The 15,627-nt window shown below is 38.1% G+C and overlaps 1 protein-coding gene across 6 annotated transcripts in view; it reads left to right on the forward strand.

Annotated features, from left to right (window-relative positions):
* LOC126762568 (regulating synaptic membrane exocytosis protein 2) overlaps positions 1–15,627 on the forward strand; it is a 421,139-nt gene that overhangs the window by 232,780 nt on the left and 172,732 nt on the right. For all 6 annotated transcript variants that reach the window (XR_007667481.1, XM_050479418.1, XM_050479416.1 and 3 more), the window contains one exon: positions 3,662–3,773. Coding sequence is in view for 5 of the 6 variants with exons in the window: in XM_050479418.1 (XP_050335375.1) it covers positions 3,662–3,773 (112 nt within the window). In the remaining variant the exon portion in view is untranslated. The remainder of the gene's footprint in view (positions 1–3,661; positions 3,774–15,627) is intronic.

Raw genomic sequence — 15,627 nt, forward strand, 5'->3', positions numbered from 1 at the left:
TTAATATTCAAATAGCTGCGGCCGCACTAACAGCTTTCTTGATCACTAATAATTTTATGGCCATAAAATTTAAGCAAGTTTCATATACTTAAGGGCCTTTTGCTATAAACTTTTAGAATTCAATCACATTTTCATATTCCATGCAAATAAAGGGTGTTCTTTAAATTGGCATTTAGAATGCAGTATTTATTACTGTGTTTTGTTCGTGGAAAAATACTGATAAAATAGTGCTAAAGTACGATTTTTTTTAAATTATTTATATATTTAATATCAAGTACTGCTATTCTATTGAAAGAATATAGTGATTGAGTAGAATTTTCGTAATGAAGTTTAGTACTAATTCAGAACAAAATGTTGGTAATGAAGTATAAATATTTTCTAATGTCGAATGAAGTCATTGTGATATACTATATATGTAACTACTTAGCTCGCATCTACCGCGGATTTCTTGAAAAACCACTGGCAAACAAATATTTATACACCTTCTATTCATTTACTATTCAGCGTTTTCTAAGCTATGTTGTGACATGTTTAGTTTTTCCAAACAAATAGGCAACCATTTGCTTGGAAGTGCTTCGTAACCGAACAGCTTTTGTTGGGATCGTCTCATATTGAAACACCCATACGGTCGACTGCTGTTTACTTTCAGTCTCATTTGTATAAATTCATGGTTCGCCGCCTGTCACGTTGTCACGATGTCATAGCACCGTTGTTATTTTTTTAACGAGGCGACCTTCACGTCATTAGTTAATTTGATTACAAAATTTCCAAATGGCTTTTATGTCATTCTTTGCTCGAGAAAAATATTTAAAATTACTGTAACCAACACAAATAACCGTCGTATGTTAAAATGTTCTGGCTATTATATACCATAAAAAATTTGAAACTAAAACTCAATCTACGTAATCATAAAACGGAAATGTGTAGCAAACTTTTCTAAAAATTGTATTGATTTAAAATACTAAACTTAAAATTTATTATATTTTCTTAACAAGTGAATGTACTTATCGCTGTCATTAGTTCTGTTACAAAATTTCCAAATGGCTATCTTTTGCTTTCACAAAAGCTGCACGAACGGAAGATTTGAGATTCTCCAAATTTCTGTGAGGTATTCGAGAGGTCACGTTCTCCAACTCTGACCACAAACTGTATAGTTCATCGAATTAAAACCTGTACTGCAGACGACCAATCATCTGTGGCTATGAAAGTAGGAATATTGTTTTTAAGCCACTGCAGGGTGCTTTTTACCCTATGTGCCGGATCAAAATCCGACTAAAAAGGCCAATGCTGCTCATCGAAGAGTGTATTGCTAGCAGCTTTATCATTCCTTCTAAAATAGCCTGCTGGTACACCTTTGCCCTTGCTTTAATCCCTTTCGCACAGAAGAGGAGAGGTGCAACGCCTTTAACAAACCATTAAGTGAACTTGATGGTGATCTCGTTGCACTCTTTGAATCACCTTTTTGCGTTTTTGGAAGTTTTCATATAGAGCTTATCGGTTTTTCTTATCTGTGAAGAAGCAGCTTGCATCTGTGATTCTAATTTCCTTAAAAAGCCTCTATTTGCCGTCAACTGAAGACGTTGATTGCCCAGCTCTACAAAAACAAAATTGTGTCGTCATCAAAAGTGGGTTTCTTTTTCGAGGCTGTTGTTTGGTTTTCAAAGGAGGTATTTGTTACGTGGGAGGGATGATTCGCCTTCTCACGTTAGCTCGTCTTCAAACCGGATGTCGTGATCTGTTAGAGCTAGTTTCTGGTCACTCTCACGTAAATGGCAATCAGAGAACTTTCCTCACTTGCGTGAACTTCTACACATGACTCTATCCTTAGTTTTAGGTATTACAACTACAAAATTATGTTCGTTTTTGACCTGCCAAATTTTAAATTTGATAGCGATCGTATCTTTTGTTCCACGACAATCACTTCAGCAAAATCAACTGATTAAACTGATTGAAATGTGTGATTACATCTCAAGAGGCTGTAACTCAAAAACTATTTGTGTTATTCATTTAATACGCCAGTGTATTATTTCTAAAGTTATGGGCTATCGAGATTTGAAAGAATAATCGATATTTTTAAGTACTTGATGCTAGGTGAGATAAGTGATATTTGTCATCTCTAAAAATTATGAGCATCTTCCTTTGGATATCAGTAGCACTTCCTGGTAAGGCAAAATTTTTCTATTAAATTTCGAATCACATTCTTTGCCATTTTAACAGATTTACACACCTTTGCTACAATCTGGACGTTACAACATAACCACATCTAATCAATCTAGCGCGTGAAAGAGGTCAAAAGTGAGTTGATGCGCCCATGCGTCACCAAACTTGCCATAAAAAGTCCTTTCTTGCTTTCCTAGTGCTATTTATAGACAATCTAAGTGCGTACCAGATTTTTATAGATACAACGAAATGTATAGATTTATTTTCTATTAGCGGACACACCCACATTCGCACTCAAGCATGCAAACATACAGACATATACGCTTTCACCGTTAACCAATGCTTGCCACACAAATGTGCACAACATTTCCGTTCATTTCCGTACATTTTTTTTCCTTTACATAATTTTGGTGTTTTTTTTTCAATTTTTCAACCCAAATTATTGCATCATAAAAGCTGTCCTTTAGCAGCCATAAAATATGCTATTATCTAGCCACAAAGTATTTGTACTGTAATGGATGTTGGTAAGGGAAAGGGTTGCGGCCCACGCAAATGTGTTTTGCGAATGCATGTGTATATGTGTTTGAGTGTGCTTGTGTGCAGTTAAAGGTGTGTTAGTGTTAGTGCTATTTATTGGTGTACGAGTTTTGCCTTTCTATCTACTGACGTAGTTGTTGGTGTTGTCGTGTTTATGGCAGGTTTGCTGGGCACATGTGCGAAGCTACGATCTTTCCATTCTTCGCATGTACAGTTACTTGTTTATATATGTGTGTGTATGGGTGTGCGGAGTTAATTTAGCGCAGGTGTATTTGCGATTGCTTGGCGAAGCAGAGGAAAATACAAATCAAGCAAATAGCCACTCAAGCAAAAAGCAACAAAAAATCGAACAATGCATTAAAAACAAAAACAAAACAACAACAAAAACAAAATAAAAATCAGTTAGTAGAATACAATGTAAGTATGTATATATATGAAACAACAAAGGGATACCCTCCAGTCTGCCACTTCGGCCCTCGGTGTGTGTGTGGGTGTATGTATGTGTCTGTGTGTGTGTGGTGGCAGCACTCATAAAGCATTTGCCCGCTTGATATTTGCGCTCGCACTTTGATTGGCAGCAAAAATTCCACTTCGAGTTTATAGCATTTTTATGGCCACCTGAGCGGTGAGCGGTGCGGTGGATATTTTGCAGGAATTTAATTAAAACGATGCACCTGTGGCGGCACAACAAATATGCGTGATGTGCGAATGTGTGCAACAACTACAAATATACATTGAAAATATTATATAAGGGTATATAGACATCCATAAATACATAAGTACACCAACATCATCGCGTCACCATCACCGGCACCATCAACAGTCGCAGTTTGCTGCGTTTTTCATCACATTTTTCAATTACTTGCAACTTGAAAAGCGAAAAAATTGCGATTTTTTACTTTTATTTGCCGTTTCATGCACTTACTCATTTCCGTTTTCTCCTCGCTCTTCTCGTTTCTCGCAGATGGTCGCCACAGATGAGTCGCCATCCACACAGAATCAGCCCGACGCGGGCGGTACTTTCGGAAAGTTGAAGCAGACACTGTCGTCGTCCTTGCTCACGGCGCAGGATAGAGGTGAGTAGCGCTGTTCAGTGTAGCAGTGATGAAAGGCGATATGAAAATAATTGAATATTAAACTTTCGAGAATATACTCTCAACTGGAAAATGAACGTAGCAGTAAAATTTCAGACAGCATTTGGCATAAAAAAAGAAATATTATTTACCTACTTGCAAGAATGCGTTTAAAAAAACTTTAAAAATTATTCTTTTTATTTTCCAGTGGAAAAAATTATCTATCGGGAATTATGTATAATTATGGAAATAAATTTGTATGAAACACGACGGATTCCCCGTTCGATATATATGGATAATATAAATATTATTGTTGAAGCTATTGATTTGATAGTATTCTTTCCAGACTCTTGCACGATCAATCAATCATTTAAGACTCATTATTTTGGTTTTAGTTTTTGCAGCTCAGTAGTTGGAGTAAGAGATTAATCCTGCTATTGATCGGTTGGCTGAATTGGAAGTTCGTAAATTGCTTCCATTTATTTTATTCTATTTAATAAAGCGCTTCTGACAGCCTTATATTCCCAAAGCAGCAGACTGACTATTAACTAGTAGTCAGTATTTGGCAAGAAAGTTCCCATGAGGCATTCTATAGATGGTTTGAATTCTTCTAGCATATGTTCAACATAACATTAGCATTTAGCCCCTGAGAATGCATATAGTTTTATGACCCTACATTCACCACATGCAAGATCTTCGGATCTGCTTTATAGTTTTAATCATAACTATTCACTTAAAAGCAAGTTGGCTTCTGGCATTTCGGCAGAATTTCGGACTTTACCAGTCTGCTATTTCTATTTCTATTATTTTTCAGTTATTCGCAATACTTCTGAATCGACTTGGAGTCAGTGGCGTAGTTACAACTTCGGGCGCCCGGGGCCAAGGATGTTCTGCCGCCCCCTTTATCTACCTACCTACAAGTTTCATGAGGTGGTTCGAACAAAAGTGAATTTTTACAAAATATCTTCGATATTAAGTATATAAAATTTAGGAACTAGAAGCCACGCAAATTCTGAAGTTTCAAAATTCTCACAATACGGGTTTTGAGGAAATTGATAGTAAATTTACAAGACATCTACGTCCTACTTTTATTAAAGAGAGCGAAGAAAAACGAAGAACAAATTGGATTTTCGCCAGAAAAAGTTTTATTATACATTTCTTCAATGGGACTGGAAGCCTACAAAACGTTAGCGACAGCTTTAAGAATACTACTCAATATACCCGTATCAGTTGCATCTTGTGAAAGATCTTTTAGCAAACTTAAATTGATCAAATCTTACTTGAGATCGACCATGAGTCGGAGTAGACTGTCCAATATTGCGATTCTCTCAATAGAATGTGAAATTGCTTCAACTTTAAATTACAATGATATGATATGTGATTTTGCAGCGATCAAAGCTCGAAAAGTGCATCTTTAAGTTCTATTACTATTTATTAGATAGATATAAGCCAAAAGATATATGACAAATTCAAAGACTGAAGAGTATTTGAGTAAAAATTAATATTTTTCATTGTTATTCAGATTATTACCTTGTGAGTGTATAACTCTTTATCTTTTATAATAAATTTTGTAAAAAAATGTGTTGAAGTATTTTTCTGAATATTAAAAAAACAGCGAAGATCGTTTTGCCGCCCCCAAAACGTTGCGCCCGGGGCGACGGCACCCTTCGCCCCCCTAGCTACGCCACTGAGTTAAGACAAATAAATTATCTTCTCTACAGGAACTAATCGTATTGATGTCGATTCGCTTAAAAAGATCTGCTTGTAGATTTTTCAATATTGCAACTAGAAGGCTACTGTCCATCAACCTTAGCTTTAGGCTACCGCACCACTGTAGTGATTTTCAGGCAGAAGTAGCTGTTGTCAAGGTACATAGCGCTACGAAGTACAGCCTCTTTCCGGCAGTAGAGCGGCAATATTAGCGCTGAGTAGGCTATCTGTGCGTTCAAATCTAGTCAAGGAGTTATTAGTCTCGTTTAGGTACCTAGTCACAGCGGAATGTCTGCCAGCTGTAGGGGCGATGACCTAGCCAGAGGTGGCACCCTTGTCCCGCTTAAAACGGAATGGACCGAGTTGGTTCATCTTTGGCGTATTGTATTCTAACACCAGATGCCTCGCATATGCCTATCAGCCGCTGGTCGCTGAGCAGTTCCTTTGTGACTGTGAGGTCCTTCTGGCCTAGAGTAGATGCCTAAAAGAAATATTCACGAAGTATACTGAACTACTTGCTCTGAACAATGTTTCTCTTGTAGCAATTTCAGGAGGTTTTACTGGACACTGTTCAATGGGCATTCACGCGGTAAGACTTAAAATGTTATCGGACGCTAGTTATCGTAGTTATATGGAAGAGGATAAGGTGGAAATATCCAGGCACTTTCTCCTCCATTGTTCAGCCTTTGAAAGACTGAGGCTGAAACATCCCGATAACCTTGACTTCGGCCAACCGGAAGACAAAGCCGAATCTGATATTTGGCGGCTCAACGAATTTGTGACAGGCTTAGCGCTTGTTCGATCGGAAAAGATTTTATGATCCAGTATATAAGAGCTTATTTGTATCATAACGAAGCGGCGTTCTAAGGTGTCTAAGTGGGATTCTTCTTATTATCAACCTTTTAAGCTAACTTAACCTACCAGAGAAAATAGACTCGCTACGAATACTTGACAGTTCCGGCAAATGAGCAGCTTTTTCGTGATATCGATCGTGATTTTAGATCAATATTTCAAAAACTGATAGACTAGTTCGCGTGTATGCCGACGGAGACGCGGACGGTTGTGAGTGAATTGACTCAGCTCGTTACGTTGATCATTTATATATATGCATATGCAACCGCGATCATTACCAAAGTACATAGCTAACGGCACGCAGCACTGGCATGGTCATCTGCTAATAGAACGAAATTTACGATGAGGCTTTAGATATATCAGAACACTAAACTCCGTACAACAACAGGTAGCCTCCTGATTCCACCCATCCAGAAGATGAGATTCCCGGTAAAAACACAACAAACGCCGAACCAGATCAATCCTGCTAGGATATTTTCGCAGAAACCATCCTTACGGTCATCTGCTTGGAGCGAAGCCACCTCCTAGGAGCAACAAGGGAACATTCGTTGATTTCGTCGACCTTACTGACCAGAGGACGGATGCAACTAACTGCGGACAACCACTTAATGCCATTTACAGTTGAGCTATTAACATTTTCACTGACTCAATGCCAGCGAATGGTATCCTTGGAGTTATGCCACCACTCATATCAGATTAAGGGGGTACTCATGTGAACGCATACATTTTACCACATTTTAGGAAAATTGTTTTTATGCGACAACAAAATTCAATCATTTTAATTTTTTAATATATTTTTATTTGTATTTTAAAAAGTACAAACATTTTTTTTTCGTTTTTTACATTTTTAATATATTTCTTTTTAATCAAAGTAGTCCCCAACAAAAAAAAGTAGTTCACTATTCATGTTGTCTGAAATAAAAAAATCGAATGGATTATTATTCAGTAGTTCTGCGGCTATCGTCCCCACCAAATATAATCAATTTCATTAAAAAAAAAATGTCGAACTTCAAAAAAAAGTCAAGAAAATCTTATTTTTTTCGTAAAAAATCGTTTAAAAAAATATGAAAATATTTTCGAAAATAAACAATTGAAGTGAATTGAAACAAATGAGTACAAGAACATATGTAAATTTTAAAGCAATCGGTTGAATACTTTTTTTATAGGACCATGACAGTTTCAGAAAATGATGTTTCGAGTAAAATGCAGACTTATCATGGCGCCTGGTAGACAGTTGCTTACGACACATCGGCGACTATGAGCTGTAACTTATCAAATACTATGAATTTCGGTCTGAGTTTTTCACAGCATTTTTTCAATAGGTTTTACTGTCAAAATATAAAAAAAAAAATCTTTCGAAGTGATTACATGAGAATAGCCCCTTAAGTATTCGAGTTGCTAGAGAATCTAAAGCAACTCACACGCTTTCGTTCTGCATATTGCATCAGATTAAACTGCCACTTATCCAGAATCAACAACGACATACTAGACCTATGCCCTGCATGCATTGAGTCCCTGCATTACGATTGCACCCTACTTGCATGTCCTATTGAAACTAACAAACCAACACGCTGATATATGGTCTAACTCCTCCTGGGTTTGCATAACCGTATCAAAAACCAACAGCATGCGCCTGAAATACTAACCCTAACTTTGAACTAATTTTAAAACCATAACACAACATCTTCGCTCAAAGCAGATACTTTTTGAAGCGGTGGTCTATTAAAAATCTTGATTTCAAGTACCTACTTTAATTATCCTTGGCTATGTAAGATGTGGAGAATATATACATATAGTACATGTAGCAGATACTTAAAACCAGGGATTTGAGTATGAATCACTACTACCCCGATCTTATAAATTGTATTGGAACATAATTTTTTCTAAAGATATTTACAGATTACGCCTTGTTTAAAGCTTATCCACCTTTCAAGAGGCTCTGCCATTTAAACTTAAGCATTCTGTGTATCTGAGTAGTTTGTCTGTCTGTCCATTTGTCTGTTTATATGCGAAATAGTCCCTCAGCTTCTGGGATATCGCTTTAAAATCTGGCACACGACCTTTTCTCGTCGATATTATAACGATCGGAATTCAATGTTGGTTTGGAAGACTTTTCATTTGAGAGAATATCTTCACGAATTTTGGCACGATTTTTCACTTAAGGGGGTATTCTGGTTTAGAAGCCCGCATTTTAAGTATTTTTTGACGAGTAGAGTTGAAATCCGGATGTCCATCTGTCTGTCCGTCCGTCCGTCCGTCCGTGCAAGCAGTAACTTGAGTAAAAATTGAGATATCATGATGAAACTTGGTACACGTATTCCTTGTCTCCATAAGAAGGTTAAATTCGAAGATGGGCAAAATCGGCCCACTGCCACGCCCACAAAATGGCGGAAACCGAAAACCTATAAAGTGTCATAACTAAGCCATAAATAAAGATATTAAAGTGAAATTTGGCAAAGAAGATCGCATTAGGGAGGGGCATATTTGGACGTAATTTTTTTTGAAAAGTGGGCGTGGTCCCGCCCCTACTAAGTTTTTTGTACATATCTCGGAAACTACTATAGCTATGTCAACCAAACTCTACAGAGTCGTTTCCTTCAGGCATTTCCATATACAGTTCAAAAATGGAAGAAATCGGATAATAACCACGCCCACCTCCCATACAAAGGTTATGTTGAAAATCACTAAAAGTGCGTTAACGGACTAACAAAAAACCTCAGAAACACTAAATTTTACGGAAGAAATTGCAGAAGGCAGCTGCACCCAGGCGTTTTTTAAAAATTGAAAATGGGCGTGGCCTCGCCCACTTATGGACCAAAAACCATATCTCAGGAACTACTGGACCGATTTCAATGAAATTCGGTATATAATATTTTCTTAACACCCTGATGACATGTACAAAATATAGGTGAAATCGGTTCACAACCACGCCTTCTTCCAATATAACAATATTTTGAATTCCATCTGATGCCTTTTCTGTATAATACGAGTACATACATTAGGAACCAATGATGATAGCGGAGTAAAACTTTACAAAAATACGGTATTTGAAAAATATGTAAATGACGTATAATGAAATCTCGATTATCACTTTATCATGCGAGAGTAAAAATGTTCGGTGACACCCGAACTTAGCCCTTCCTTACTTGTTCTAGATGTTTTTTACTGATATTCTAAAAAAAAAATATAAATAATATAAAAAAAATTAAATTACAAAAAAATGCAGGTCGGTGAAGTTAAGACTGATGAAACAATGACTTTGTCCTGGTATGCCGGATATAAATCCTTTCCGTGACCTAAAATGAAAATTTATGCAAAATCCGTGAAGAGTAAAAGTGTAGTTATCGCACTACGAAACGTTTTTGAAAAAAAAAAAAAAAAAAATTACAAAATGGTGGAGGTTTGAAAAAAAAGTTTCGTATTTTCCCTGTTTTTTTGTGGTTCCGAATTTAAAAAAAAAAAAAAAAAAATTTCAAAAGCTCTTCGTAGTGCGATATTATAAAGTAAAGTATAAGCTCGGTGTAAAATTTCATGAGTTTCTAGAAAAGTAGTTATGAGAAAAACGGGTTTAAACTTTGAGAACTAGTCGCGCGCAGTCGGAGTCGGAGTCACAAAATGAGCTGGAACTCGGAAAATAATTTGAATTTCGAAAAATCCTCTTAGGGACATTTTCTTGAAGGGTTATACTATAAAATTCTGCCCCGCAGAAATTATTTAAATGTGAGTGCTATAGTGTATAGCTGGCATACAAATTCTTCTTCTTCTTCTTAATTGGCGTAGAAACCGCTTTAGCGATTATAGCCGAGTTAACAACAGCGCGCCACTCGTTTCTTCTTTTCGCTACGTGGCGCCAATTGGATATTCCAAGCGTAGCCAGGTCCTTCTCCACCTGGTCCTTCCAACGGAGTGGAGGTCTTCCTCTTCCTCTGCTTCCCCCGGCGGGTACAGCGTCGAATACTTTCAGAGCTGGAGTGTTTCCGTCCATTCGGACAACATGACTTAGCCAGCGTAGCCGCTGTCTTTTAATTCGCTGAACTATGTCAGTGTCGTCGTATATCTCATACAGCTCATCGTTCCATCGAATGCGATATTCGCCGTGGCCAAGGCGCAAAGGACCATAAATCTTTCGCAGAATTTTTCTCGCGAAAACTCGCAACGTCGACTCATCCGTTGTTGACATCGTCCAAGACTCTGCACCATACAGCAGGACGGGAATTATGAGTGACTTATAGAGTTTGGTTTTTGTTTGTCGAGAGAGGACTTTGCTTCTCAATTGTCTACTCAGTCCGAAGAAGCATCTGTTGGCAAGAGTTATCCTGCGTTGGATTTCTATGCTGACATTGTTGGTGGTGTTTACGCTGGTTCCAAGATAGACGAAATTATCTACGACTTCAAAGTTATGACTGTCAACAGTGACGTGAGTGCCAAGTCGCGAGTGCGACGACTGTTTGTTTGATGACAGGAGATATTTCGTCTTGCCCTCGTTCACTGCCAGACCCATTTGTTTTGCTTCCTTGTCCAGTCTGGAGAAAGCAGAACTAACGGCGCGGGTGTTGAGGCCGATGATATCAATATCGTCGGCATACGCCAGCAGCTGTACACTCTTATAGAAGATGGTACCTTCTCTATTTAGTTCTACGGCTCGAACTATTTTCTCCAAAAGCAGGTTGAAAAAGTCGCACGATAGGGAATCGCCTTGTCTGAAACCTCGTTTGGTATCGAACGGCTCGGAGAGGTCCTTCCCGATTCTGACGGAGCTTTTGGTGTTACTCAACGTCAGTTTACAAAGCCGTATTAGTTTTGCGGGGATACCAAATTCAGACATCGCGGCATAAAGGCAGCTCCTTTTCATGCTGTCGAGAGCAGCTTTGAAGTCGACGAAGAGGTGGTGTGTGTCGATTCTCCTTTCACGGGTCTTTTCCAAGATTTGGCGCATGGTGAATATCTGGTCGGTTATTGATTTGCCAGGTCTAAAGCCACACTGATAAGGTCCAATCAGTTTGTTGACGGTGGGCTTTAATCTTTGGACGATCAAAATTAAGCTCTTTTATGAAAAATTTCTCTATTTTGTGAAGGGTATTCTAATTTCGAATTAGCCGAAGCTAACATTTTCTCCGCTCCATGTCTCCGCTACCTTTGGTCCCAAATGATTCCAATCTATGAGAGGTCACCGTGAATTGAAAGAAATGAAAGCGCGTCAACACAATAAAAAAGTTTCTGAGTGCACCTCTTGCCTTTCAACTTGAATGTAGAAAGTAATATTTAGTTTGCTGTGCTCCACTAGTTGCCATAATAGAAATGCTGCACTTCAGCTCGCCTCCTCTCGGCGTTTGCATACTCGCACTGCAAGTCTTTCTCTAGCAATCTCCTTTCATTTCTGCCATAGAATGGCTTTGAAATTTAATTACAGTTACACTCTAATGACATCGATTTGTGACACTTTGCAAACAGAGTTGACAAAGTTGCAACAACCAACGTGGCAACAACAGCAAACTGTACTCACATTGCAAACATTTTGAACACTTAAGCCATTAACATTGACTCGCATTGACACAACAAAGTTGCAACATGGAAACTAACTCTCGACGTTGCAAGTGTACAGTAGAGTATTGTATGTGCAACATGCAGCTGTGACACCTATTGTGCAACAACTATGGACTTTTTTACGCCGTTGTGTATGACTTTATTTGCATGTGTGTGCGTGCGTTAATGTCTACTTATAAATGTATCGTGTGTCAGTGTGTGTGTGTTTAAGTATGCAGATGTTGCATAATGCGAGGTCCATTAGCTTTTGCCAACTTTTCTTTGTTTTAATTTGAAAGCAGTAATGTGGCTGCCTTTTGCAACTAAATAGTCCGTTATAATTTTGCAGTTTAAGTGCTGTTGTTAGTTTCAATTAAAAGTTTCTAGTCTGAGTATTAGATCGATTGTAAGTGATTAGCTAGGTTTTTATTAAATTTGCAACCAAAAACTACAACAAAATATGCAGTCAAGACTGGGTTCCAGAGCTACTTTAACTCAAGTGATAAACATAATCTCCAAAATATTCCGGCAGTACGCGGGAGTGGTCCGTTTCACAGTCAGCCGATAAAATAATAACGAAAGTTTTGGAAAATGGAGATTTACTTCGCAATATAGTCGTCTTTAGGTCGAAATACTTGACCCAGCAATGATCCAACTTCGTCAAGCCGTCCTTCAACAAAATTTTCAGTCTAACGAGCGACTTATCCAATTACCTCTAGAAACAAAAAAAAGTGACACGAGTCAAAACTTTGGAATGTAAGTATTAGGTGCTTATCGCTGTTTGTTTAATGAAAACGTAATTTCATTGTAAGGAAATGGTTACAAAATGAATTCGTCGAAGCTCATCACAGGTCACAACTTTTTCAGATCTTTCTGGCGAATACCATTATAATAAAACTGTCCATCTTGTGATGCCATCCAAGAATCAAGGAATTTTTCTATGTCGTCTTATGAGTGGAACTGCTTCTGAGCCGTTTTTCTATTGTAGAAGGAAGCATCGAAAGCCGGATTTCGGGACTTTAATCCGCTAAACCTAACCTAGTCCTATCTCATGTCTCTCCCCCCGAGGACCACTGAACAATATATGTATTACTTCATGGGAGAGATGCAGACATTTAAGTCTCCTCTATTGTATGGACTAACTGACGCCTAATCTGTTGTAAATGTCTCAATCTTGTCATAATTAGAGCTGCCGCTTCCATCTATCAGAGGCCTCACACATAAGTGCAGTTAAATTTTCCAACGTGAGACCTCCAAGTGTCATTTTCAGCTTTTTTCTTATACTTGAAAACCGAGGGCAATGATAAAGTACTTGTTCAAAGTCTTCTACACACCCTGTACACGTCGGACAATATGAACTAAAGTCATGACGATATTTGCATTGGTAGCTTCTAAAGCATCCCAGGTCCTCATGTTGTCTATCTACCTACGAATGTATGTCCAGAATCAGTCTGTGGGTTAACCTGAGTCATGTTGTGAACCATGTGCCATCGAACGGAACTAAAAATAATCTAACGGTGCAATATATGGGGAATATATGAGAGGTCATGCAGCATTTTCGTGTCTCGTCAGATAATGAGGTCATAAGGAATACAAGTTCTGCAATTCAGCATCTTGGATGGCATTCTTTCACACAAACGGAAACGACGAAAACAATCATGGCAGAATGTTTCACTAAGAGGAGGACATCCTCCAGTTCCCGATATGCATCAGCCGCCGATTTACTCGACTAAAGGAAGAAATCAATCAATCAAATCAATCATCAAATGATTATTTGCGAAAAATCGGACACATTCGCACAATCAAAAGTACATGACATATAAAGAAAATCACTAATTTGGAAACGAAGTTTCTTTTTCATATGTCTAAGTTAAGTTTATCAAGTGTTGGATGTATCAAAATCGATCACCATTAAGAGGTCAATTGAAAAGTTCCCGACCTGAATTAGAATTAAGTTCATATGATTTTTAGTTAGCGCCTTCAAATGGTGCGTGGATTAATTTGACAGCTGTCGAATCATTAGTTCGTGAATTATACATGTTGAGTGAAGCAACTTTTGTTATTGTAAAATAAGGGAAAAACGAACTTCGCGTGATGATAAGATATTGCTTTTTGAAGGGAAAAAATACAGTTCAGCCAAAAAGTGGGTGTCGCGCGAGCTCCTTTTGGCAAAAACAGCGTTGAGTTGATGATTCGGAGCAGTGAGATATTCAAGCGTAATAAGCACGAGTTTTTGCGTCGATATGTGACAATGGATGAAAGAAAGTCATCCGAGTTGACCGTATTTTCCAGATCTATACCCAGCAACTATTTGCTATTCTCAGATTTTAAAAGAATGCTCGCCGAAGAAATTTTCGTAAACTGAGGCATATTTTGAAACAAAGGCCAAATCGTACTACAAACTTGGTATCGAAAAGTTTGAGGGTCGATATAATCAGTGTATCATCCTTGAAGGGAACTCTGTTGAATAAAAAAAGCGCATTTGCGAAAAAATATGGTTTACTATGGTAGACCGGGGTCTTTCAAATTGACTTGTTAACTGCTAAAAAGCTACTTTTGACAAACAGCGAAAGCTTAGTTGCGCACATAATAAATAACACTGTGTAAAACTCAAATGCTCTCCGATAAGGCAGTCTTCACCTTCTTAAGAGTAAGCTCACCTGGTGAAGTTCACTGTTTCTACCATTTTTCGGTCCCTAGTGTGTGCCATATTTCGTCGACGGACAGGAAATAATGCAGACCTACCCTCAGCTTATACTTAAATATCGGCACACATGGCATGTGAATTTTTTACTAATGCTGAATAAGGCTCACGCGATCTAATAAAATGGGAAATTTCGTAGTTATGTCACAAAATATGTCCCTGAAACTGGAGTTTAGCACGTTAAAACTCGTTAAGCCATTTTTTGATGGTTGCCATAGAGGGAGAAGAGCCCGTTCTCACGACAGTCCCCCTAGGTAATCGGAACAGAACCGGATTTTTATTCGGCCAAAGATTGTCATATTAGCAGCATTCTTCCAAATAAAATCAGGAATGTTTTCTACCGCTACAATGACAGTCATCATTTACACTCCCGAAGCGATCATTGATTCTACTGAGACTTTCTGGAACATTCATCGAATCATGAACCGATATTGCGCTTCTTCGATTTTTAATTATTTCGGTGAAAAAAAATACAATTGAATGAAAATATATAACTGAGAGCCGGTTGCTGACGCTGGCTTTCTTTAAAAAACGAAAGTTATTTAACTTTAACTAAAGTCATGACGGCATAAACATAATCCCTATCTATTCATGAAGGGTGATCCATTTCGAGGTTCCCTATTTTTTTAAAGAAAAAACACAGAAACTTCAAATTTAAAGGAGAATGTTAAATATCATTCGAAAGAACATTTATTTTTGTTCCATCCGTTGAGTTTATTTTTCGATGATGATTTCGCGTTAGAGCATTTCGACTGACAACTGGCGAATGACACGTGTGAAGTTTTGCCTCAAGGCTTGAATCGAATAGCCCGCATAGACTTTAGACTGTACATATCGCCACAAGAAGAAATCTAAAAGTGTGGTATCATACGATCTTGTTGGCCAAACGACCGGCCCGTTCGCTCACCGAAATTTTCTCTCAAAAAATCCATTGATTAATGTGATGTGTGGGAAATGGCGCCGTTATGCTGAATCCAAATGTCCCCAAGATCACCAGTTTCAATTTCAGGCATTCAACAGTCGGTTATCATGACGCGATAACGGTTGACGTTGGCGTTACGTTCTCAT

The sequence above is a fragment of the Bactrocera neohumeralis genome, chromosome 6 (assembly GCF_024586455.1).
Source record: "Bactrocera neohumeralis isolate Rockhampton chromosome 6, APGP_CSIRO_Bneo_wtdbg2-racon-allhic-juicebox.fasta_v2, whole genome shotgun sequence".
Classification (NCBI taxonomy): Eukaryota; Metazoa; Arthropoda; class Insecta; order Diptera; family Tephritidae; genus Bactrocera; species Bactrocera neohumeralis.